Below are 27,429 nucleotides of genomic sequence, written 5' to 3'. Positions count from 1 at the left end.
GATTTGTCACCGCTGCTGCCGGGGTGGGAGGGAGGGTGGGAGGGGGGTTGGCGGGTGGGGTGGGTGGGGATTGGCCTTGTGTGATATATGAAAATAATGTTCTGTTTTATTCCTTGCTATGTTTGTGCTTCAATAAAAAGGATTTAAACATATTTACATTAGAGGATCTGGCAGAGACCCGTTTAAAAAGTATGTATTCTTCCCAGTTAATATTTCACAATTAATACAGTGTCGTTGCTTATTTGTAAATGGGTCTCTACCAGAGGCTTTAATTCAGTAGCATAATTAAATAATTACTTCTCAGGTTTATAGGGATGGGCGGGGACGGGTTTGATTTCCAGCAGAGATGGGTGAAGATGGGCTTGATTTCCGAACCTGCGCAACTTTCTAGTGGGGAGGCCTGAGTGTGTGTGTGTGTATGTATTTATGTATGTATGCATGTGTGTGTGTGATATACAGTATTAGGCAAATTAATTAAAAGCAAATTGGAAAAAAAAAAAAAAAGTGTTCGCGATGATGCCTACACCACCACAGAAGTGGGCAGCCAGTCTGCCTGTCTTCTCTCTTCAGTGCTTTTTTATGTAGGGAAAAAAGTACCAGTATTCATACTGGTTCTGCCACACCCTTTCCCTCCCTTCTGAGTTTAATTCGCCCACTGCCCTCCCCTATTCTGTTATCTCCCCTTTCCTCCATTCTAGCCCCCCCAACAGAGAACAACATCTCTCCCTTCTGCCTCCTGTTCTCCTCATTCACTCTCTCTCCCTCTTCCCCCTTCCACCATGGTCTGGCATCTCTCCCCTTCAGTCCTCAACCCCCTTTCTCAAGTCTAACCTTTCTTTGGGGCTGTCCAAGTGCTGGCAGCAGTAGTGATTCCTAAACACTACTCTGCTGCTGGCCCTGACTTCTTCTCTCTACTGCAGCCTGCCTCTCTGACTTACCATTTCCTTAGAGGTGAGCTGCAGTACAGAGAAAAGGCCCAGGCTGGTAGCAGAACAACATTTGGGAATTGCTTCCACTACTAGCATTTGGACAGCTCCAAAGAAAGGTTAGGGAAAGGGAGTGAGGGCTGAAGGGGGGGAGGTATGTGAAACCGTAGCTGGTGGTGGGGGAATTAAGTAAAAAAAAGGTACTAGTAAGCTGTACCAGCACATGCCATATCAAAAAAAGTCCCGTCTCTCTTACACATCCTACTTGTCAGCCAACACACCTCTGAAAACAGTTCAGCTGTATTTAATAATAATAATAATAACTTTATTTTTCTATACCGCCACAATCTTGCGACTTCTAGGCGGTTTACATTCAAGAGAGCTGGACATTCAGCGAGTTACAGTATGCAGATAGTCAGAGGAAATACAGAGTACATCAACTTTAAGAATGCAAAAAATATAAAAAAGTGCAGTACGCTAATACATTTCCGAGAGGACCTGTTAGGAAAAGGTCGCGAATTACAAAAAATACATCGAAAATTACAATGTACAGTTTAAGAATTTTCAGGAGGGACATATTAGAAGACATGTCCCGAATTGTACAATACGGTTTGATTAGGATTTCAGAGGGGGGTATATTGGGAACGAAAAAAGAAATAAGTATTCGGTGAAAATTCTGTTTAGGTGATATATTTGTCGAACAGGGCAGTTTTTATGAGTTTTCTAAAAGCGTTATTAATGTATTTGTCTAGCCAGTGTTGTTGTTTATTTGCGTGGTATGCGAAAGTTCTATCCAGAAAGATTTTGTACTTACCATTGGTAATGCTTGGGTGTGCAAAGAGATAGCGGTTTCTGGTTTGTCTTATAGGGCTGTAGAATATGAAGTGAGATAGCAAGTACGTAGGAGTTAGTCCCCAGACTAGTTTGAAACATATGCAGGAGAACTTGAAAATTATTTGTGCCTCGACTGGCAGCCAGTGCAGTAATTTGTCGTAGTGGTTGACATGGTCGCTCTTTTTTAATCCAAATATCAAGCGGACCGCTGTGTTCTGAATAATTCTGAGTTTTCTCACTGTTTTTTTGGGTATACCCATATAAACAATATTGCAATAGTCTGAACGATAATGGGTCAAAGTATTTTTGATGGTCTTTAGTTTCCATAATATCAGGAAACATTTTTTTACCACTATATTTGTGTGTTCGACCATTGTCAGGTGTGTGTCTAATGTGACTCCCAATATTTTTATTGTGTTAGTGATCGGGTAATCGTGGTCTTTTATATATAACGTTGTGTTGGTAATTTTATCCGTTGGGCTTGCAAGGAAGATTTTTGTTTTTTCTGTTTAAGTTTCAGTTTGAAGTTGATTGTCCAACGTTCTATTTCCCTCAAGAAGCAGTGTTTCATAACTTAAACCATAAAATCCTGTCTGTTATCACAAACTAAAATTGTGATGCTACCTCAATAAGGCAAATACAGTGTCATTCCACTACAAAACACTATACAGCAACTTAAGAACAAGGTTTCAACGTGGCACGGCCGTTGAGCAGCGCTTTTGAGTGCCCTGGAAGAAATGAGGTATTCTTCTTTCAAAAATCTCATCTGTTCATGCTGACAGATTAACCTTTTGAATAATCAACCTTTGTGATTTCCTGAAGCAGCAAATGAAATGTGCCACATCAAAATCATTTACTATATAAGTGCTTTTTTCACTTTTAAAGCTTATTTATGAAGTTTTCAAGTTTCATCAGGATTTTATATACCGCCTATCAAGGTTATCTAAGCGGTTTTACAATCAGGTAGTCAAGCATTTTCCCTATCTGTCCTGGTGGGCTCACAATCTATCTAACGTACCTGGGGCTATGGAGGATTAAGTGACTTGCCCAGGGTCACAAGGAGCAGGGTGCTGAGGCTGTAGCTTCAACCACTGTGCCACACACTCCTCCATGAAGTGAAGAGTTTCACAAATTTTTTTTACTATCACAAGTTTGCACACTAATTAAAAATATGGAGGATCATGAAATGATTGGGTGGTGAGGTGGTTGGGGGTTTTCCCCCTTGAGCCCCCTCCGTGGTCTCTGAGCACAATCCTACTATTTAAGAAGTATATTTTTTGAATTTAAGTACTAATTATTACCGTATTTTCACGCATATAATGCACGCGTTATATGCGTTTTTACCTACCGCGCATACCCCTCGCGCGTTATACGCATGAGCGCGGTATACAAAATTTTTTTTACATAGTTCCCACCCCGCCCGATTCACCCCCCCAGCAGGACTGCTCGCACCCCCAACCCGAACGACCGCTCGCACGCGCTCCCACCCGCACCCACGATCGGAGCAAGAGGGAGCCCAAGCCCTCTTGCCCCGCCGACTCCCCAACTCCCCGACAATATCGGGCCAGGAGGGAGCCCAAACCCTCCTGGCCACGGCGACCCCCTACCCCCACTACATTACGGGCAGGAGGGATCCCAGGCCCTCCTGCCCTCGACGCAAACCCCCCTCCCTCCAACGACCGCCCCCCCCCCAAGAACTTCCGACCGCCCCCCCAGCCGACCCGCGACCCCCCTGGCCGACCCCCACGACACTCCCACCCCCCTTCCCCGTACCTTTGGTAGTTGGCCGGACAGACGGGAGCCAAACCCGCCTGTCCGGCAGGCAGCCAACGACGGAATGAGGCCGGATTGACCCATCCGTCCCAAAGCTCCGCCTACTGGTGGGGCCTAAGGCGCGTGGGCCAATCAGAATAGGCCCTGGAGCCTTAGGTCCCACCTGGGGGCGCGGCCTGAGGCACATGGGCCCAACCCGACCATTACAAATTACAAGGCCAGATGAGGGGGGCCACAGCCACGTAGTGAAAAGCACACCACCAGAAAAACAGCCTTGGTGAAAACTAAGCGGCAAGCATGCTCAGACCATTGCGCATGCTTACAGAGCTGGGAGCAGGGCAGGGCGGGCGAAAGGAGAGTCGGGACAGCGCACGGAAAGTCAGGGCGGGTGAACGGAGAGTCGGGACAGCGCACGGAGAGTCAGGGCAGTGCACGGAAAGTCAGGGCGGGTGAATGGAGAGTCGGGACAGCGCACGGAGAGGCGGGGCAGTGCACGGAAAGTCAGGGAGGGTGAACGGAGAATCGGGACAGCGCACGGAGAGTCGGGGCAGTGCACGGAAAGTCAGGGAGGGTGAACGGATAGTCGGGACAGCGCACGGAGAGTCGGGGAGGGCGAAAGGAGAGTCGGGGTGGCCAGAGGAGAGTCGGGGCGGGCGAAAGGACAGTCGGGCTGCATGCGCGGTATACCCGTGAGCGCGGTATACAAAAGTTTTTGTACATAAAATCGTGGTTTCTGCGCGCTATACCCGTGTGCGCTTTTTACACGGGTGCGCGTTATCTGCGTGAAAATACGGTAATGATTAAGGGAAGCTTGTTTGATGAGTACTGGATGTTTTCAGCTTCCTCAATTGATACCGTTTTGTATTTTTTCCCTGTGTCATTTTTGACTTAGTCTCCTCCATGCAGGCAAAGCCGGATCCTTGACCACAGAAGCTCTTAGCACTGACAGAGATGAGAAAATCGGGAAAATGACTGAAAAAAAAATTAAAAGAAATAAGTACAGCAGATCAGAAAGACACCTTCCGGCTCACGTACAGAAGACAAAAAACTGATGGGGGAAACAAGGCCCTCTGGTGAAGTAGGAGGGATTTAAAAATCCTTCTGCATGGCTTCTGGGGACTGGGATATTATCTGTAGGTCCAGAATAACTCACCTATTGCATTAGAAAGATATATAAAAATAAGAAGGAAAGGTGGGAGAGGAGAGATATTATAAAGATGTTTAAATACTTACATGGCATAAATGCGCACTAGGCGAATCTCTATTATTTGAAAGGAAGCTCCAGAATGAGAGGGATAGGCAGAAGTTAAAAAGGCTCAAGAGTAACCTAAGAAAATACTTTTTTACAGAAAGGGTGATAGGTGCATGGAATAGGCTTTCAAAAGAGGTGATGGAGACAAAGACTATGTCTGAATTCAAAAAAGTATGGGACAGGAATGTGGGCTTTCTTAAAGAGAGGAGATAGTAGATGCTGTGGATGGGCAGATTGGATGGGCCATTTGACCTTTATCTGCCACCATATTTCTATAGAGTCGGAGTAAAGATACCATAAATAAAGGAGTCGGAAGGTTTTTGTGTACCGATTCCACAGTCCTGGCTGTACTGGTGCTATAGCCTGCTTCAGTGAATTCCGAAGCTAAGTTTTATCTCTTTAAGCTATGTATATAAGATGATTAAGTTATAGCCAGTTTGGCTTCTATAAATCCAATAGTGATCAACATCATCATCTTGACACTGTATTGAACAATGCGATGATTGGGTGGTGAGGTGGTATATTCGCCTTCATGTCTCTGAGCATAAGTTTCAATAACAGTAAAAGAAGATTTGTCAATATTGTTTGTTGTTAAGGCATACAGAGTGACTATTCTACTATTGTTGACATGTTCGATAGCGTACCACACCGCAGGTTGATGAGCAAGATGAGTTCTTTAGGATTGGGCGACACATTGACAAAATGGGTTGGAGGTAGACTTCAGAGGGTAGTGGTGAACGGCACCCCCTCCGAAATGACGGAGGTAATCAGTGGAGTGCCGCAGGGCTCGGTCCTGGGCCCGATCCTATTCAACATCTTTATAAGAGACTTGGCAGAAGGGCTGCGAGGTAAAATAACATTATTCGCCGATGACGCCAAACTAAGCAATGTAGTGGGCAAAAGCACAACAGACATAAATTCAATGTCCGACAACATGATGCACGACCTACTCCTACTGGAGCGCTGGCCTAGGTCCTGGCAACTCAGCTTCAATGCCAAAAAATGGAAAGTCATGCACCTGGGCAGCCAAAATCCATGCAAGACTTACACCCTTAATGGCGAGATCCTAACAAAAACTGAAGCAGAACGAGACTTAGGGGTGATCGTCAGTGAGAACATGAAGACTGCCAATCAAGTGGAGCAAGCTTCATCCAAGGCAAGGCAAATCATAGGTTGCATACGCAGGAGTTTCGTCAGCCGTAAGCCTGAAGTCATTATGCCATTGTATAGATCTATGGTGAGGCCCCACCTGGAATACTGTGTGCAATTCTGGAGGCGGCATTACCGTAAGGATGTGCTGAGACTGGAGTCGGTCCAGAGAATGGCCACCCAGATGGTCTCGGGACTCAAGGATCTCCCGTACGAGGAAGGGCTGGATAAGTTGCAGCTGTACTCACTCGAGGAATGCAGAGAGAAGGGTGGCATGATCGAGACATTCAAGTATCTCACGGGCCGCATCGAGGTGGAAGAAGATATCTTCTTTTTCAAGGGTCCCGCGGCAACAAGGGGGCATCTGTGGAAAATCAGAGGCGGGAAACTGCACGGGGACACCAGGAAATTCTTTTTCACTGAAAGGGTGGTTGATCGCTGGAATAGTCTTTCACTTCAGGTTATTGAGGCCAGCAGTGTGCCTGATTTTAAGGCCAAATGGGATAGACACGTGGGGTCTATTCACAGAGAAAGGTAGGGGAGGGTCATTGGGGTGAGCAGACTAGATGGGCTGTGGCCCTTATCTGCCGTCTATTTCTATGTTTCTATGTTCTCTTTCGTCACTCAACTTTCTAATTGGGTTGAGTTATTTTGCCTCTTTCTATTTTTGACTGAGTCAGCTACCACTGAAGCTGGATAGTGGAGAAGACCCTTGCCGAAAACAAGTAAATCCTTAGTCCAGGACCCTTCAATCATCAGGCTGCCAGTTGGGCCAGTGCTGAACTGAGGCCTCAAACCCCCACAAACCTGCATGCTGCAACGGGGGGAGGAAAATGCAGTCGGCACCCATCAAAGCCCTTACGGACCACTGCAGGGCCAAACAGTCTGTGCTCAAGCACCTGATAAATCAGGGGCGAGTGTTGCTACCAAGGAAAGGATCCCCGAGCTCCTTACCTGTTAATGCAAGCTTGCTAGACAGGTTTCTCTATGATTGCCCTGCCAGCAACATACAGCTTATCAGAGGGTCTGCATCCTCTCCCAGGCAGAGCTGCCCCAGGGTCAATGGGGACCTCTTGAGCACTGCAAGCCTCAAAATCGGATAAAAAAAAACAAACAAAAATAAAAACCTCTCAGAGCAGATCAGAAAGACACCTTCCAGCTCACATTCAGAAAGAAAAACTAAAGAGAGGCAGTATAATCTAATCTAATCCTTAGGTTTGTATACCACATCATCTCCACGTTCGTAGAGATCGACGCGGTTTACAGTAGGAGAAATAGGAAGGAACTACAACAGAGGGTTAGAGGTAGAAGTATGAAGAAAATTTAGAGGACTTGGGATGCCAAGATATAAGAGTTTCCTTGATTCCTAAGTTGGAGGGAGACTTACATTTTTTGAGAAAAGCCAGGTTTTCAGATGTTTGAGAGAGCTCAAGTTCCGAAGAGGGGAGGTAAGGTTGTTCCAGAGCTCAGCGATTTTGAAGTGGAGGGAGGTCCCTAGCTTTCCTGTGTGGGAAATGCCTTTTAGCGAGGGGAAGGATAGTGGTATTAGGGTTTGAGGAATTCCAAGAAAGAGGGATAAAGGGAGGGAGGATACCATATAGGATTTTGAAAGTGAAACAGGCGCATTTATAGTGGACCCTGGCGATTATCGGAAGCCAGTGGAGCTTGGCCAGGAGCGGGGAGACATGGTCAAATTTACTTTTAGCGAAAATGAGCTTGGCCGCGGCATTCTGAATCCGTTGGAGTCTGTGGAGGTTTTTCTTAGTTAGGCTTAAGTAGATAGAGTTGCAATAGTCCAATCTGGAGAGGATGATGGATTGGGCAAGGAGGGTAAAATGTTTTTGATGGAAGCAGGATCTAACTTTCCTCAGTATGTGAAGGCTGAAAAAACATTTTTTTAACCAAGGATTGGAGGTGGTCATTGAAGGACAATGTGGAATCAATGATGATGCCCAAGACCTTGCTCGAGAACTCAAGCTGCAGAGAGGAGCCAGAGGGTAGTGGGATGGAGGTGGGTAGGTGATCTAGTTTTGGACCGAGCCAAAGAAGTCTTGTTTTGGACTCATTTAATTTCATTTGCACAGTGTGGGCCCAGGATTGTAGGTTCATTATACAAGAGGATATGTTCTTAAGACAGGTCGGTGAGGTTCGAATAGGTCTCGAGGAGGACGAGGATGTCATCTGCATAAGTGTAAATTGTTTCAAGGGGGGATAGATGGAGGAGTTTTAGAGAGGACATATAGATGTTGAAAATGATAGAGGATAGTGGAGAGCCTTACGGGACTTCACAATTCGGTTTCCAGGGGGAGGATGAGGTGCCATTCATGTTAACAATGTAAGAACGAGAGCGGAGGAATTTAGAGAACCAACCTAGGACTGCGGAGTTGATACCTATCTTAGAGAGTTGGTAAACAAGAATATCATGGTGAACAACGTCGAAAGCAGCGGAAAGGTCAAATTGTAGGAGGACGGCGAACTTGTTTCGAGAGTGAAGTTGTTGAACCCTTGAAATTAGGGAAGACAGTAGGGATTCGGTGCTGAAGTTAGGACGAAAGCCATATTGATAGGGTAAAAGAATAGAGAATCTCTCTAAGTATGATGAGAGTTGGGAAGAAATGATGGACTCTAGCATCTTGGTTAGGAGAGGGATATTTGCAATTGGGCGATAGCTGGATGGTATGGAAGGGTCAAGGTCAGATTTTTTCAGTAGTGGGGTCAAGGCGATATGACCCATTTCTGGGGAGAAATGGCCCGACTGAAGGGCAGAGTTTATGAGAATGGTGATAGAAGAAATAGCCTGAGCGGGAATGTTCTCGTATAGGTAGGAGGGGAATGGGTCCAAGGAGCAATTACAGGATTTCAGTTTGAGGCAGAGATTGAGGACCAGGGATTCAGATACGCAGTCAAAGGTGGTCCAGGATCTGTCAGCTGGGATAGGGTTGGAGACCATTAGGGTGGGAGTGGAATCGGTGGGCACTAGGGAGTTGTAAGAGACTGAAGGAGGGAAAGAGCATCTCAAGGAAGAAACCTTATCGTTGAAGAATTTTGCTAGAACATCGGCTAAGGGAGAGGAGGGGAGCAAGGTGGGGTCTCTTTTGGAGGTTAGGGAGTGCCAGATGTTGAATAGAGCACAGTTCTTCAACTGCCGGTCTGCGGACCGGTGGCGGTCCGCAGAAAATTTCTGCCGGTCCACGCAGGGTCGGCGAGATCAAGTCGCCAGTTAAATTTCCTGCTGACTGTGGTTCCTGCTCATTAATGTTCTTCCCAGCCTCAGGCAATTAAGATAGGCTGCCGACGTTGGGGCCTTCCCTCTCTGAGTCTCGCCTGTTCAGAAACAGGAAGTTGAAACAAAATAGGCGGGACTCAGAGAGCGAAGGTCCAGACATCGGCAGCCTGTCTCGATCGCCGCTCCTGCCGAGTTGCTGAAGAGGGCCACGGGGAAGTTACAAGTAGAATGGAGAGAGCTGCAGATACAGGTGCAGGTGGAGATATATGGTCAGCGTGTGCGAGCAAGATCCTGGGGAGCCTTCACAGTGACTTCCTCCCCTCCCACCAGCTCTCCTACTTGCCAAGGCAGTGATTTACAGGCAACTTCTTGCAGGCAAGTACTGAGAGCTGCTGGAAGGGGAGACAGCCACTGTAGGAGGCAGGGAAGCTGCTGGACAAAGGGAGAGCTGTTACTGGACTTGGAGCGAGTTAGAAGGAGAGATGCTGCTGGAAGGGGAGGAGGGAAAGGGATGGGAAGAGAAGAGAGTTAATGTTGGATAGAGGGAGGAGGGAAGGGAGAAGAAGGAGAGATGCTGCTGGAAGGGGAGGAGGGAAAGGGATGGGAAGAGAGTTAATGTTGGATAGAGGGAGGAGGGAAAGGAGAAGGAGAGATGCTGCTGGGAGGGGAGGAGGGAAAGGGATGGGGAGAGAATTAATGTTGGATAGAGGGAGGAGGGAAGGGAGAAGGAAAAAAAGGAAGGAGGGAAGGGAGAAAGAAAAAAGGAAGGAAACAGCTGGCAGGGAGATTACAGGAGGGGAAGGGGGTCAGGATGGAATGGAGAGATCAGATGAGGGAAAGGGGAGAGAGAGGAATGAGAAAGTAGAGAGACATTGATGCTGGAAAGGGGGTCAGCAGAGAAATGAGAGAGGGATAAAGATGCTAGATCTGGTGTAGGAGAGATAAAAAGAAGAAGGCAGTGAAGCTGGAATGAATGATGTAAAAAGAAGAGAGGAGGAACAGGCTGGATGGACAGGGAAGAGGGGCATAGAAAGAAGTCAGATACATATGGAAGTGGGAGAGGGCAGACATTGGATGGAACGGGCAGATGCTGGAAGGAAAAGAGTGAAGATGAAAGCAGAAACCAGAGACAACAAAAGGTAGAAAAAAATAATTTTATTTCTATTTTGTCATTAGAATATATCAGATTTGAAATATATATCCTGCTAGAGACATAACTGGGGACTGCAGTATTCTGTTAGGATGATATTTCTATGTAGCATTCTATAATAACTTGGCTTGTTCAGTTTTCTTGATAGTAGAGGGGATATATGTGAAGGGGAGGGGAGACAGGGGTTTTGCTGGTCCGTGCTCTGTATATTTGTATTTATAAAATCACAATTGTTCAGAATATTGTTTTTTTTTTATACTTTAATAAAATACGTTCAATATAAAATCATAATTGCGTCTTGTACAGATGGGACCAGATGGTTTGCGGGGACTGAGCTCGCGGAGATGGGGCGTAAACGGGGTTTTTAAATTTTAGTCCTAGTAGTTTGCCGGTCCACAAAATAATTATTTTATTTCTGCCGGTCCACAGGTGTAAAAAGGTTGAAGAACACTGGAAAAGAGTACTGCTTTGATTGTTGGACCTGGAGATTTTATCACCATAGAAGTTCTTTCTTGCTTTTTTTAGTGCTGTATTGTACAGCTTGATATTGACTCTCCAGGACTGTCTGTCTATAGGACATTTTGATTTTTTCCATATGCGCTCCAGAGCTCGACATTTTTGTTTTAGCTCTCTGTGATATGGGAAGAACCAAGGGGCCTTGCGGGGATAGGAGATGGATTTAGTGGAAAGGGGGGCAAGGGAAAGATAGGTGGATTTGGAGAGAGCGACCCAGTTATGCCAATTAGTACCTGAATCTGCAGGCTTAGGGGCAGAGGAGAATAGATTGAGAAATTTAGACCAGAACAGGTCGCTTGTGATTTTTTTGCGGAAGGTAATGGGGTTGAAAGTACGGGGTGGAGCCCCAAGGTGCGACATAAAGATGGGGAGACAGAAAGCCCCTAGGAAGTGGTCAGACATGTTCCCAGCGAGTGTCATCAATTGACGTCTTGTGAGCGGTAAGGTCGAGGAAGCTAATGAGGTCTAATGTGTGCCCCTTTTCGTGGGTTGGGGATGGTGCAGGGGGGGTGAGGCCAAGGGAGGTGAGGAAACTAATAAGTTCAATCGTATCCTTGCTGGTGATGTCGTCTAGGTGGAGATTGATGTCTTCGATGATCAATAATCTTTGGAACTTGAGGAAGGCGTTTGTTATAGTCTCAAGGACGAGTTCGGAGGAGTTGTTCCAAGGGGTAGGTGGGCGGTATAGGAGCAGGATGCCCAGTGGGTGAGGGTGAAGTTCATCGTTGACGGAAGCAAGCATGCATTCTAGTGAGGTGTGGCAACCCCTTTCGAGGAGCTGAACATCGAAAAAGGATTTGTAGAGAATTGCCAGGCCACCTCCTTTACGGTTAGATCTAGGTGAAAAGAGACCTTGGTAGCCATGGGAGCAGAGGGGAGCAGTATAGCTCATTGAGGGAGGAGGTGGAACTAAAGAAAAAGTATTTGATTCCTTCTGCAACAGCTTGCGATTTGGGGGACTTAACCCACTTGTCAGGGCTTGTATGCCTTGTGTAACACAAACAGAATTTTAAATTTGCTGTCAGGGGACCCTTAATAGTTTGTGTGCAAGTGAGAAATCTAAGGAGATCTGGAGTGCATTTTTGGCCATAGATATCATATTTGTACACTAGCTTCTTAGATATCCCTTAACCTCACTAATCTGAGAGGGCCACTACATTTCAAAATAGCAACACTGATTTCCTAAGAAAATAATTGCAATTTTTTCTTTAGTAATCTATTTTCTATCCCATAACATACAAGCTTTATATATAGAAGCCGAAAAGGTACCTGAACTTGATGATGTACTTGAGGTGGTTCCTGAGGACTGTGACTGCTCCATGGCAGGGCTTGTAGATACACTGCTACTTGTATTTGTACCTTCATCTGCTGTTTTCTTAAAGAAACTGTGCTGAAGAGCATAGTAAGGTTGAATTCTGGTCTTAGGGTCATAATCAAGCATCCTTAAGATTAAGTCTTTGAACTTCAAGTAATCCGCTACAGTATGACCTGATTCTCCAGCACGGCGACCCCCTGGTCCTCCTGTTTCTACTCCAAGTACATTATGAAGTTTACGGGTTCCAGCTGGTTTATACTCCTGTTGGGAGGTCAAAAATTCTATTATCAGTTTTGTATTTTTTTTCTTTTACTATAATGCATAAAATTATCTTCATTTCGTAAAATGAACATATTAAGATAAGAACAGATCCCCCTTAATATATATACAAAAGCCTAGCAGCTACATTAAATACAAAATATGTTTAGGATCTGGGACCAGAAATAACAATGATACTTTCAGTTTTTATTGATGTGAGATGGATAACCTGGACATACAGCTGGATAAACTGACCTCACTTGTGTATGCTGGACACTACAGACATTTTTAACCTATATTTTCCCAAAGCCTAAACCAGCTTTCCTTTCAGATGGAACAACCTGTACCTTGCTGTCTGTGAACACATGTATCCTTTGAAATGCTAACCCAGCTGGCCTTTGCTGCAAAGTTCTTGTCTCCATTCCCTGCTGGAAGGATACTTCTCCAAGGTTCTGCTGAGCTGTTATCAGTGCTGTATGACTTCACACATATGCAAGGCACCCTGAAAAGCCATAAAACATTTATAACAAGCAACATTCCCTGCAGGATGACGGAGAAGTAGAGAGATGAGGGAGCTTGGTACCAAGACAGCACTTTTAACCAGACTGGACATTTGCTGCCTGTCTCTGAAGCAAGTTATGGGAACCAAGAACAGGTGGGGTGCTGAAAGGTCACCCATGCCAACTTTCTGCATAAGACTATCTACAAGGACACCATCCTGAAGATGTATAGCATTGTAAAACCACAAATTAGTATCTGCAAGGTGATAAGGATCTCAGAGCTGGAGGAAGAAAGTTCATGAAGAATTCTCTGTTTCTGCTCGGGCCCCCCTCCTGGGGGGGGAGGGAGAGAGGTGTGGAATGGGGGGAGGAATAGTTAGGTATACATTTTTGTACCAATAGGGAAGTACATGACCAGAGTTCAGGGATGTTGTTCAGGGATGTGCTTTTTGGAACAAAGAGAGAATTTCTCTATATAACAATCCATGCATCACAGGTAGAGCCAGAGAGATTTACTTGCTTATGTCAGCAGGTGTGCTAGCCCCCTGTTTTAATTTAATTCTTATATACCGCTAATAACCGTGAGGTTTCTAAGCGGTTTACAAAAATGATGCATTAAAGATACAATAAATAAAAACTAAATAAATAAGATAGGTACTTGGAAATTACCTAACTGTCCCAAAGGCTCACAATCTAACTAAAGTACCTGAAGAAACAGTATTAAAAATAAAAATAAAAAGACAGAGATAGAGATAGAAATGAAATATTCCAACAAGTAATGAATAAATAATTTAAAGATAGAATTAAAATAATAATTAAAGTAAACAAAATAGAGAGAAAAATAAGCATAGAGAGAAAAAGAAACACACTCCAAAAAAGCATCAAGATCTTTGACTTGTAATTATTATGATCATTTAACACCAGATCTGTAATGCCTTTCCGGAATAATCATATCCCTATCCTTCTCCATACCCACCTCCATCTCCACCCCAATTCACTTCAACCACCATTCCCATTCTATTCTTTAACTGCCGTCAACCCCAGTTCCGATGGCTATCATCTGGGTCCCGAGTTTCCTCCAAGAACAGATGACATCTCTGGCAAGGTAATCTCCACCACTGCCGCACATGATGCGAGATCCTCAGAGGTAAACCCTTCAGAATGGGGGAGGAGTGAAGATGGTGTCGGGTGCCCTGCTGGAACGGGCTCCCGAACCGACCGTTGGTCTGAGCGTTGGACTGCAGCTCTCCTCTGTCGGCTCTCCCCTGCTGGAATGGGCTCCCGATTTGGCCACTAGTGAAACTGGCAGTTGGTGCCGAGCACCGTCAGCGCTACTCCTCCTGTAGTTCTCTCCCCTGCTGGAAAGGGGGAGGGGTGTAGATGATGCTAGGTGCCCTGCTGGAAAGGGCTCTCGATCTGGCCACTAGTGAAACTGGCAGTTGTAAAAGTAGTGAAAGTCAGCATATGGGTGTAAGTTCTACTCTCCATTGCATATTTTGAACTGACAATATATTTCTTTCTGCTATGCCTTTGCTGCTGTAATTTTGTAAGTCTTTATACTAACAATAAAAATATTGTCTGTTTTGGAAAATACAATGCCGTCTCGTAGTCATTCCAATGAGGTAAAATAAGCGGCTTTACTTCAGATGACATTTTTTTTTTTTTTTTACTGTTTTTATTGATGACATTCAATAACCACAAACAACAAGGTTCATAACATAATGAAGCTGGTACAGTATCATATAAAACAGATGTTCCCCAATAATAATGAATAGAGTCAAAACACTTTTGTGTGTGGCGCAGTGGTTAGAGCTACAGCCTCAGCACCCTGAGGTTGTAGGTTCAAATCCCACGCTGCTCCTTGTGACTTAATCCCACATTGACCCAGGTACATTATAGTGTGTGAGCCCACCAGGACAGATGGGGAAAATTCTTGAGTACCTGAATATAAACTACTTAGGCTATAAGTGGTATATAAATACTAAAAAATAAATAAATCCCTTCCCCCCCATAAATTCCTATCAGGGGAAGGAAGAAGTAATTCCAGTGAAAGCTCTAATACTCGGTGGCCTTGACTCTTATGATTCCCAGAAGAAGCATAGTTACTTACCTGTAACTAATATTATCCAGGGACAGCAGGCAGATATTATCACATATGGAGTAAAATTATCCACAGAACCCGGTACGAACAGTGCAAAAGCATACTATAAACTTTTTGAAGTCTTGAGACTGACTGCCTGTACCGTGCTACCGTGCATATGCCAGTACCATCCTGCCCGGTTAGCTCATGGAACCATCAGTTCAGAAAAAAGCTAAGAAGCCAACTAAGGGAGGTAAGAGGGTTGTGAGAATATCTGCCTGCCGTCTGGATAACACCTGTTACAGGTAAGTAACTGTACTTTATCGCCAGACAAGCAAGCAATATATATTCACATGTGAGATTCCCTAGCTGAAACTTAAAAAAAAGAAAAAGGGGGGGGGGGGGAGGGAAGTTGGCTTTATGTAGAGAATATATTTTGTTAAACTGCTTGGCCGAATCGACTATCTCATCTGGAATGATTCTTTCTCAGCAATAGTGGGAAGTATGAACTGAAGACCAAGTGGCTGCTTTACAGATGTCATTGATGGAAGTATATCGTATGAGCTACTGTACTGAAGTCGCCATTGCTCTTATGTGCTACGACACAACTTCTACTGTTGGCCCAATCCAAGCATGGCAGAAGATATGTAACACAGTCCGAAAGTCAGGTAGAGATGGGTTCTCTTGGTGATAGGAGCTTCCAGTCTGTTAGGATCAAATGATAAGAATAGCCGATTGGATTTTCCATTCCTACTATTCTAATTCTGTCCCAGACAACCATTTAGCTTCCGACAACCTCCTACCCAAATCCATATCCCAGGCTTCCACATACCCCAAGGTTCCTCCCCTCCTATTTAGGCAACCATAAATGCGGGAAACAAACCCTTTAGGCATCGTAGGCCCCTGGAGAAACTGAAAAGCACTCTTCGCTCTAGAGAAATCCTCCAACATTCCAGAACTCCAAATATAATGCTGGACCTGTAAAAAAAAGGGAAAAGATCACCCCCCCAATTAGCCCATATTTTCCTTGTAAATCCCCAAAAGCTTTAACTTGTTTAATCCCCTCATCATAACAATGCCCTACACACCAACCCCTTCCACTCCCAACTACGAAAAACCATGGAGCCCTCTCCGGATCAAACTCTGGATTAAACCGCAAGGTTGTATACCAAGAGGATCTATACCCTTCTAAGAGCCAAGCTCTTGTATGCTTCCACACACTCAAAGTTACTCAACTAGAAACCCCCCCACACACACTACTGGGCCTCCACTGTCCCATCCGGAAGCCACGGCGAGTGCAACAACGGAATATCCCCCCTCCCCTTGCTCTAAATCCACCCACAATTTGCTATCTTGGACCTGCCACTCATAAAGAGCCCGCAACTGAGTAGCCTGGTAATACTTCTGAAAATCTGGGACTGCCAAAACTTCTTCCCTTTTACCAAGACACAATACCTTCCAAGCTACCCTAGGGTCTCCTACCCCTCCAATAAACCAAAACCCTTGGGCCCCACAATTTACCCAATGTACTCCTCCCCACCCAGATAGGCAATGTCTGGAACAGAAAAAGAACTTGAGATAACACCATCATTTTCACTACTTCAATCCTCCCAACCCAAGATAAACTCAACCTATCCCAAGATTCCAACTCCTGTCTAATACAACGCAAGAGAGGTCCATAATTCAGATCAAACAGATTAGAGCCTGGTTATCCTAAGTACCCACTCTTGAACCCCATCTAATAACGAAACATTCAGCAACTCCAACTTATTCGTATCAGTCCGAAAGCCAGACAACGTCCTGTAAGCTCACAATTATTCAATGGATCTCCCAGAGAAAATTTATACTCCCTATTTCCTAACCTAACTCCCCTAATAGAAGCCTGATCCAGCGGGTGTTGCCCACTTTGACCAGGTGGGATTTGTCAGCATCAAGCGTTTCATAATATTAAAACAGCTTTACATCTGATCTGGTACATACAACAGCAGAAGGTTCCTGCCCCGGTTCTCTCCTTGGATGTGGAAAAGGCCTTTGACATGGTCTGATGGGACTTTTTGACTGCAGTCTTGGTTAAAATTGGATTTGATGAAAAATTTTGCCATTGGATCCATCTTTTATACACTACACTACTATCCTTATTCAAGGTGAATGGGTTTCTGTTTGAGTCGGTGGAGTTAGGTAGGGGAACTAGGCAAGGGTATCCCCTGTCCCCGCTTTTGTTTGCCATAGCCATGGAACCCTTGGCCTGCTGGATTAGAGGGCATTCGGTGCGTGGACGTATGTGACCGGCATCATAAAATTTTACTTTTCGCTATGTTCTTTTGTTCCTCCGAGACCCGGAGGTCTCTTTACAAACTTTTCTATCAACTTTGGAAGTGTATAAGGTGGTATCTGGCTTTCAAGTTAATATGGAAAAGTCTGAAATATTAAATCTTTTCCTACCAGGCCCTCAGCTCTGTTTGCGCTTTTCCTTTCTCTAGGTGCGTAAGCTTATAAAGTATTTGGGAATTCAGTTAACGGCACATTCTTACACCTTGTTTGCAGCTAATTTCCCGGCTCTTCAGCATCATTTGTTTCAGGAATTGGATAGATGAGAAGGGATGATGATTGGTTGGTTGGGGCGGACTGCCGCTGTTAAAATGATAGTTTTGCCTAAGATGCTCTATTTTTTTCATGGCTCTGCTTATTACGATTCCGGTGGTGTTTTCTCATACTCTGAATAAAAAGGTGTTTGCCTATATTTGGAGGCTTAAGCTGCCGAGGGTGCGGAGAGCAATGTTTCTTCAGGTAGAACGGAGAGGAGGGATGGGAGTGCACAATTTTTTCTTATATCAGCAGGGCCTTGCTGCAAGAAGTAGCGACATGGCTTGGATATGTGGACTGGCCCTGGGTGCATTTGGAACAGGCTTTTTTTTACTGATATCTCTTTGTGGAGGTTGCCCTGGGCTCCTATACAGATTTTACGCTCTCACCTTGCAGTGAGCAATCCCTTTTTGCGAACAATACTTACTGCTTGGTACAGGATACGGAAGCAAATGTTTCCAGAACGTAAATACTTTACCCAGTCTCTCATTAGCTTATTATCTTATTTTGTCCCAGGGGGAGAGGAACCTATCTAGTACCAATGGGTTGGGGCAGGGTTGTGGATGGTAGGATAGATCTAGCAGGAGGGGGAAGTGATATCTTGACTATTTGCAAGAAGAATTTGGATTACCTTACGCGGCTTTTTACATAAAAAGGCTTACTGGGACTTGGTTTTGGGAGAAACTAGGTTGGAAATAGCTTTACAGAGGGGTGTCAGGAAGGGAGGAATTTCCCGATTGTATGGGGCGCTAGTACTTTGGGAGGCTCCGGTGGATGCCTAAAGAGCTCAATGGGAGCAGGATTTGAGGAGGGTCTTGGACTCCTCTGAATGGCTGGCACTTTATAGGGGTCTCTTTTTCCTTCCTTTTTCCTCTTCCCTTATTGAAAATTAGCTCAAAGTGTATTACCGCTGATATTTTTCTTTTATATTGAATTGTATTTCTTCCTACAACTTTCCCTTTTTTTTGATCATGTATGTTAAACAGTCTTGTTGGTTATGTTTAGTCATGTTATTTTATGTTATGTATTTTTACGATATTTAAATATTAATTTTATTAGTTATGTATGTTTACCCTAACTTTGTAATTTTTAGCTGTACATCACTTAGAATCTGGAATAGGTGATTAATCAAATCCTATAATAAACTTGGAAACTTGGATTTGACCCCTCAACAGTTATTCCTTTTTTATCCTCAATATGACGTGGCGTGTTGGCATGCCTGTGGGCAAGAGGAGCCTTTTCTTCATGTCTGGTTGTCTTGTCCTAATGTTAAGGAATATTGGAATATAGTAGGGCAATTAATTGTCAGTATCACCGGGAAGCATTATCTGATCTTGTTAGAAAGTTTTTTTCTTAATGCTCCAATCCCAGGGTATTCAAGGCAGGAATATAAGCTGGCATTATTTATAGTTACATTAGCTGGAATAGCCCTTGCCAGTTTTTGGCACATGAGACGCATACCCAGCTTGTAGATGTGATGCAGATTAAGAAACCACTTTCCAAGTGAGGTTCTTGAGCAAAGAATTTGCTAGTGGTTCAAAAGGAGATGAAATTCTGAGACTACTTTAGGTAGGAATTTGGGATGAATGTGAAAGACAACTTTATCATGATATAAAGCTGTATAAAGCGGATCTGAGACAATTGCTTGCAATTCACTAACCCGGCTTGCAGATGTGATGCAGATTAAGAAAACCACTTTCCAAATGAGGTGCTTGAGCAAAGGATTCGCTAGTGGTTCAAAAGGAGGCTTCATCAAAGCAGAGAGAATAAAGCTGAAGTCCCAAGAAACTGGAAGAGGTTTTATTGAAGGTCTTGAATGTAGTATTTATTTTATTTTAAAAATTTCTATACCGTTTAGAACTAAACGGTTTACATAATTTACATACATAAAATTATAAAAAAATATAACAAAACAGACACACAAACAATCCTCTGAGATCATAACTGCAAACTAGTACCAAAGCTTATATAAAAAGATCATGAATAATTCATCAACTATGCCAGAGAAGGAAATTATTGGCTAGTAGACTTTTCATGAATCTGGAAATCAATGGGTGTGTAGCTAGGGGTTTATTGTTTAAAGGTACATGAAAAGCACTGATAGCACTGAAATGTACTCTGACTGAAGACATTTTTAGATCAGAGTTGGAGAGATCTAAAAGATCTTGCCTCACAAATTTGCTTGACTTGCTTTTAGTGATTAATTGAATTTTTTCTTTTTTACATTTTATATTAAATTTCTTCCCCTTTTCCTAATGTTTTTAACCTTAATTGTTTCTTTTATATTGAATTGTATTTCTCCCCATAATTTTACCCTTCTTTGATCGTATATGTTAATCAGTCCTGTTGCCTATGTTTAGTCATGTGATTTTATGTTATGTACTTTTATGATATTTTTAATATTAAGTCTTTTTTAGTTTGTATGTTTACCCTAACTTTGTAATTTATAGCTGTACATCGCTTAGAACCTGGTATAGGCGATTTATCAAATCTTATAATAAACTTGGAATGTGTGAATAAACATGTGGATGAAGGTGAGCCAGTTGATTTAGTGTATCTAGATTTTCAGAAAGCTTTTGAGAAGGGCTCCTGAGAAAATTTAAGTGTCATAGGATAAGTGGCAAAGTTCAGTTGTGGATTAGGAATTGGTTACCGGATAGAAAACAGAGGGTAGGGTTAAATGGTCATTTTTCTAAATGGAGGAGAGTAAACAGTGGATTGCCGCAGGGGTCTGTACTGGGACCAGTGCTATTTAACTTATTTATAAATGATCTGGAAATTGGAACGAGTGAGATGATTAAATCTGCAGATGACACTAAACTGTTCAAAGTTGTTAAAATGCATGCGGATTGTGAAAAATTGCAGATGGACCTTAGGAAATTGGAAGACTGGGCATACAAATGGCAGATGAAATTTAATGTGGACAAATGCAAAGTGATGCATATTGGGAAGAATAACCTGAATCACAGTTACCGGATGCTAGGGTCCACCTTGGGGATTAGCGCCCAAGAAAAGGATCTGGGTGTCATCGTAGACAATACAATGTAATCTTCCATTCAATGTGCGGTGGCAGCCCAAAAAGCAAATAGGATGCTAGGAATTATTTTAAAAGGGATGGTTAACAAGACTAAGAATGTTATAATGCCCCTGTATCACTCCATGGTGAGACCTTATCTGGAGTACTGCGTTCAATTCTGGTCTCCTTATCTCAAGAAAGATATAGTGGCGCTAGAAAAGGTTCAAAGAAGAGTGACCAAGATGGTAAAGGGGATGGAACTCTTCTTGTATGAGGAAAGACTAAAATGGTTAGGGCTCTTCAGCTTGGAAAAGAGATGGTTGAGGGGAGATGTGATTGAAGTCTACAAAATCCTGAGTGGAGTAGAATGGGCAGAAGTGGATCGATTTTTGACTCCATCAAAAATTACAAAGACTAGGGGATACTCTATTAAATTACAGGGAAATACTTTTAAAACCAATTGGAGGAAATTTTTTTTCACTCAGAGAATAGTTAAGCTCTGGAACGCATTGCCAGAGGATGAGGTAAGAGTAGATAGTGTCTCTGGTTTTAAGAAAAGTTTGGACAAGTTCCTGGAGAAAGATCCATAGTGTGTTATTGAGAAAGACACGGGGGAAGCCACTGCTTGCCCTGTATTGGTAGCATTGAATATTGCTACACCGTGGGTTTTGGCCAGATATTAGTGACCTGGATTGGCCACCGTGAGAACGGGCTACTGGGCTTGATGGACCATTGGTCAGACCCAGTAAGGCTATTCTTATGTTCTAGAATTGAAAGCAAAGGACAAGTGCCTAGAGGTAATGCTTGCTGTTGATACCAAAGGGTAAATCCTATTTGTTAAGAGAGAGGTACCAGGCTGGGAGTGCTAGAAAGAATAAACTGGGATGGAGAAGGGATTTGTTGTTGTCACCAGAGTTGGAAACTCTATAGTGGAATGGGTTCCTTGACACCGAGTTGAAGGAGAATGGGAAACTAGGGTTGCCTCAGCCACTTTGGTGTTATGAGAGCAATGGAAGACAGCTCTTATCTTAGTTGAACAGTGTCTTTCCTATTAGGGGAAATGGAAGGAACACATACAGAAACTTGTTCATCCAATCTAGCAGGAATGCATCAGACTCTAGATGATGAAGTGAGAGTAATCTGGAACTGAAGTGTGGACGTTTGTAAATGCTGTTTTCCCCAGGTTAAGAAGAACTAATGTAATACTGTGGAACTGAGAAACCACTCATGAGGTTGAAAGAATCTGCTCAGTTTGTCTGCCAGAGCATTTTGCTTGCCTGCTAAGATATACAGTCTTGAGAAAGATTTTGCGTGGAATGGTCCAAGACCAGATCTGTTGTGGCTTCCTGGCAGAGGAGGTGAGAGCCTGTGATTCCTTGCTTGATTATCTAGTACATGGCCACTCGATTGTCTCTCCAGATCAATATTACTTGGTTGGGTAGGCAATCTTGAAAAGTTTGATGAATGTTGTGAATTGCTCATAGCTCTAGAGATTGATGTGAAAAGATTTTTCTTGAACACTTCCAGTGTCCTGAGTGCGAAGGCAGTCTAGATGGGCTCCTTATCCATACATGGAACAATCTGCTGTTAGTATTTTCTGATGAAGAGAAACATGTTTTAACTTTTCCTTGACTAGGTATTTGTTGAGAACAAGAGATTGAGAATTGGACAGAGACCTCCTGAGGAGGTACTGGTTCAATGGCATTGAATTGCAGGAAGGCTGAGTTCCTGATGAAGAAGAGGTCTGCTGAGGATTGAAAGAGTACTCTCTTGGAGGTTTGTTTGGAGGGTTCTCTCATAGATGAAGACTGTAACCTTCTTAAAACCCAGTTGTCGGTTGTGATGAGAGACCAGCACTGGTGATAGTGGGTGAGTCGACTTCTGAAGGGTGGGGAGGGAGCTGAGACAGAAGAACGATAGCTAAAGTCTCTGGAAGTGAGTCAAAAGTACTGAGTTGACTTCTGCTAAGGTTGAGTCAGACTTAAGAATGCTGTTGTCTAGGACATTTCTGTACTGGAGCACTGTCGTCTGTAAGTAGAATAAAAGATTAGGTTACTCACCTCTGTTAATCTTCCTTCTTGTAAATAGCCTCTGGAAGCTTCACCATAGGGTTATACATCTATTCTAGCCTTGGCTGCATAACTTAAAAATAAATCTATCCCCCTCTCCGATGTCACCTCCATGGACACTCCCCTCTAAGCTCAGTTTGTTTCTGCAGCCTAGCTGCTGACTTCTAGTTTCTTCTGCTCTTGATTTTTTTCTCAGTTCATAGTCTTTTATTTTTTTACATGCCGCGGGTATTGTCTTGTGTGGCATGAAGCAAAAGTCCATCATCCCAAAAGACAGTTGCCATATCTTGAACTTTTTTGGGGTGGGGGATAACTTGTGCTTCCACTGCATTTACTCCATTTTGGACTCAGGATTTCTGTGATAGACCCAAGACTCATCTACATTCACCAAACGAAGAAACCCTCCCCCCAAAAAAAAACCCAATTCACTTGGTCTTCAAGGAGCATCTCCAAGTTCTCCTGACAGTATTGGAGCCTCTTGGCCTTCTGACATGATGTCAGCATTCTTGGAATCCACCTTGCACTAACTCTGGACAAACCCAACATTTCATGATTTCCAAACTGTACCTGCCAAGATGCCTATTTCTTCAGTTATTTGGGAAACCTTAATTCATCTGACAAAATTAAATTCTTGACTTTCATGCACATTTCTATGGAAGTTGCTTCCAGAGGCCGTTCAGTGTGAAGGTCATCTTCAATGCAATCTCTACCCCACTTAAAAAGCTTGCTTCAAAATTAGGATGATGAAGCAGACTCACCATAAACTGCAGTCATGCGTTCATGGATCTCTCCTTTAGCTTTTTGCAATACAACTTCTTGTATCCTGCAATTTTCAACAGGGAATCAATACGGCCTTCTTTTGTGAGAAATTATGTCACTGAACGGTGCTCCAAATCTAGCAATTTCTTACTTGATTCGCATGAGGACTCTCCTGACATTCTGTCTCTTGGAATGTTAGACTTGCACTGAGTGACAGCTCTGCATGAGTAACCTTGAGACATGTCACAACATGCACAGACTTGTTTCAACACGCTTGCTACTTTCACACTCAAGTATATAAATTATTGAACACAACTCATAAGCAGATTGACTGTGCTTCCAAGACAGTTGCTCATCCAATGAGCTTCCACCAAGACCATCAACATTGTGTAATGTAATGTAATGTAATTTATTTCTTATATATCGCTAAATCCGTTAGGTTTGAAGCGGTTTACAGAGAAATGTACATTAAAGGATACAATAAAAATAAGACTAATAAAGAATAGGTACTTGGAATTCCCTTACTGTCCCGAAGGCTCACAATCTAACTAAAGTACCTAGAAGACTGATTACTGAGCAGTAGGAGTAAAAATAAAGACTGAAATAGTAAACAAGATAAGAAACATTCTAACAAGAGTACACTGATCTCTCTAAGGCTATAATTCTTTTAAAGTAAAGAATACATCTCAGTAATAATTAAATGGGTAAACTTAATAAAATTAAGTTAAATTTGTTTGAATTAAAATTAAATATGATAAATTTTAAAAGAAATATATAAGGACATAATAAATGTGAAAAAGAATGAATACCAAGGGAATATGAAAGGAAAAACAAAACTGTTGAAGAAAAATTTTAAAAATAAAGATAGAAAACAAATAAGTAAAAAAATAAAAAAAAATAAACCCAGTAAAATTAAGATATGGTAAACATGATGATATAAGAGTCAGAAGGAACTAGCATCACTTCAGTCAGACCAACAAATCACTGTCCCAAGTACTTCAGCCGTTATATCCGATCAGCCGCTGTTATCATCCGATGTACACCAACCACAGGAATCTCCTCCGATGAAAAGAAACAGCTTTCAATTTCCAGGTCGACAACCAGTGCACTGGACAGTCCAACCTCCACACAGATCTCACCGACCTCAACTCTCCGCACCCAGGTCCGGTAGCGATCCTTTCCGCCAACCCCCGCAGCTGCCGATCCCGCCTCTCATCACACCACTCCCATGGCTGGCAAGAATCGGACGTGGTGAAATTTCAGAAAGACTAGGCGGCTCAGCGGACCTCCCATCCTGATGGTGTCACTTCATCCGTAGAAAAAAAAAAAAAAAAAAAAAAAACGTGAAGCTGCAACCAGTGTCATGCAGACCACCTCAGACATGGCACCTCCAGATCTCAACAACCAGCCACTTCAAAAAGTCTCTGCCACCCCCGCCGAACTCAGCGATGCTCCCCTCGTATCTCTCCAGTATCAGCACTATTCGCTGAAGTCCAGCCGTCAGGTCCAACTCAAACCATCCTGAAGTGCAAGGAGTATCAGGTAGGATGTTGGCGTTTCAAATTGTTAGACCAGAAACCAAAGGTCAAATCGGTGGCTATCAGACTAGAGTTTACAAGTGGAGGCTCAGCAGTATAATCAATATAAATCAAAACTATGATTTAGTAAAGATTAATAAAGAAAAATTAAACAAAATAAGCTACTAAATAAAACAAACAAGCAACAGAGAAAAACAAAAAATAAAATAATATTGTGCTCATTTCTCGAGACAACTTGCCTACCAAACTAAGACTTGCATCTGTCATCAACAGGATCCAATTTGGGACTTCCAAACTCTTTCCTTTAAAAAGACTACCGCTATTTAGCCACCGGTTATATCACCGGTTTAGAATGTCTGACTTCTGGTGTTACTGGTAGTACAAGGTGGAATGCTTGATTCTGTGGAGACCAACAGAGAAGAGACCTCTGTAAAAAGTTCTTATACACATTCAGGCCCATGGCACTAACTCTAAGATCATATCCATTGACCCAAACACTTGAATATTGTGCTAAACTGTTGGATTCTGTAGAGTCAGAAGGTTAAGAACATAAGAATAGCCTTACTGGATCAGACCAATGGTCCATCTAGCCCAGTTTCCTGTCTTCACGGAGGCCAATCCAAGTCATAGGTAAATGGCAAAAACCCAAGTAGTAGCAGCATTCCATGCCACCAATTCAGGGCAAGCAGTGGTTTCTCCCATGTCTGTCTCAACAGCAGTTCATGGACTTTTCCTCCAGAAACTTGACCAAACACTTTTTAAAAAAACCAGCTACATCCTCTGGCAATGCATTCCAGAGCGTAACTATTCTCTGAGTAAAAAAAATATTTCCTCCTATTGGTTTTAAAAGTATTACTCTGTAATTTTGAGTGCCCCCGAGTCTTTGTAAATCTTGATGCAGTTAAAAAAAAAAAAAAAAAAATCTGTCCTTATTCTACACCACTCAGAATTTTGTAGGCTTCGATCATATCTCCCCTCAGCCGTCTCTTTTCCAAGCTGAAGAGCTCTAACCTCTTTAGTCTTTAATCATACAAGAGAAGTTCCATCCTCTATCATCTTGGTCATTCTACTTTGAACCTTTTCTAGTGCCACTATTTTTCATTTAGATAAGGAGACCAGAACCAGAACTTAACGTAATACTCAAGGTGAGGTCGCATCATTGAGCGATACAGAGGTATTATAGCATTCTTAGTCTTTCCAAGGTCTTCCTGCAATTTTTCACAGTCTGCATGCATTTTAACAACTTTGAACAGTTTAGTGTCATCTGCAAATTTAATCACCTCACTTGTAGTTCCAATTTGCAGATCATTTATAAATAAGTTAAATAGCACCAGTCCAAGTACACATCCCTGTGGCACACCACTATTTACCCTTCTCCATTGAGAAAAATGGTCATTTAACCCTACCCTTTGTTTTCTGTCCGATAACCACTTTTTAATCCGCAATTGAATGTTGCCTCCTATCCCATGACTCTAATTTTCTCAGGAGCCGCTCATGAGGAACTTAATCAAAAGTTTTCTGGAAATCTGGATACACTACATCAACCAGCTCGATTTTATCCACAGGTTTATTCACATCTTCAAAAATGTCAAGTAAACTGGTGAGGCAAAACCTTCCTCATCTGAACTCATGCTGACTCTGTCGCATTAAATCTTGTTTGCCTGCATATTCCACAATTTTATTTTTAATAATTGTTTCTATTATTTTACCCGGCACTTAATATGAAATTAGAGGATGAATAAATTTCAGTTTTGGTGCCAAAACCAGTCAAATTTGAATGTAACCTTGTTTCAGTTTTGGCAGAAAATGCCAGTACATTGATCAGAAACCAAAAAATTCTTCCCCCTCGATGAACAAAAGCAGCCCCTCTCTTACATCAACCCCTTACAAATCTTGGTGGTATAGTAACCTAGTTGGAGAAGGAGTGACTTTCCAAGTCACTCCTACCCATACTGGCCCGTCCAATTCTCTCTTCCATATTGTGTGCAATTATGGAGACTGCACTTTCAAAAAAATATGAAAAGGATGGAGTTGTTCCCGAGGAAGGCTGCTAAAATGGTGCATGGTCTTCATCATGAGGCATATGGGGACAGATTTAAAGATCTCAATATGTACACTTTGGAGGAAAGACTGGAGGGGAGAGATAATAGAGATGTTTAAATACCTACAAAGTATAAATGTGCATGAGTCGAATATCATTTGAAAGGAAGCTCTGAAATGAGGGCATAGGATGAAGTTAAGAAGTGATAAGCTCAGGAGTAATCTAAGGAAACACTTTTTTACAGAAAGGGTAGTAGATATATGGAACAGTTTCTTAGAAGACATGGTGGAGACAAGACTGTCTAAATTCAAGAAAGCATAGGATAGGCATGTGGGATCTCTTAGAGAGAGGAAGAGATAATGGTTACTGCGGAAGGGCAGACTGGATGGGCCATTTGGCCTTTATCTGCATCATGTTTCTAAATTCTCTGGGAATATGCCTTTG

General features: G+C 43.0%; 1 protein-coding gene across 17 annotated transcripts in view; it reads right to left on the bottom strand.

Moving 5' to 3' along the window:
• DYRK1A (dual specificity tyrosine phosphorylation regulated kinase 1A) overlaps window positions 1-27,429 on the bottom strand; it is a 684,276-nt gene that overhangs the window by 52,502 nt on the left and 604,345 nt on the right. For all 17 annotated transcript variants that reach the window (XM_033950290.1, XM_033950291.1, XM_033950295.1 and 14 more), the window contains one exon: window positions 12,096-12,402. In XM_033950290.1, coding sequence (XP_033806181.1) covers window positions 12,096-12,402 — 307 coding nt within the window. The remainder of the gene's footprint in view (window positions 1-12,095; window positions 12,403-27,429) is intronic.

This window comes from Geotrypetes seraphini, chromosome 6 (assembly GCF_902459505.1).
Source record: "Geotrypetes seraphini chromosome 6, aGeoSer1.1, whole genome shotgun sequence".
NCBI lineage: Eukaryota > Metazoa > Chordata > Amphibia > Gymnophiona > Dermophiidae > Geotrypetes > Geotrypetes seraphini.
Note: the sequence above shows the minus strand (reverse complement) of the source record. Positions and strands in the feature narration are given on the sequence as shown.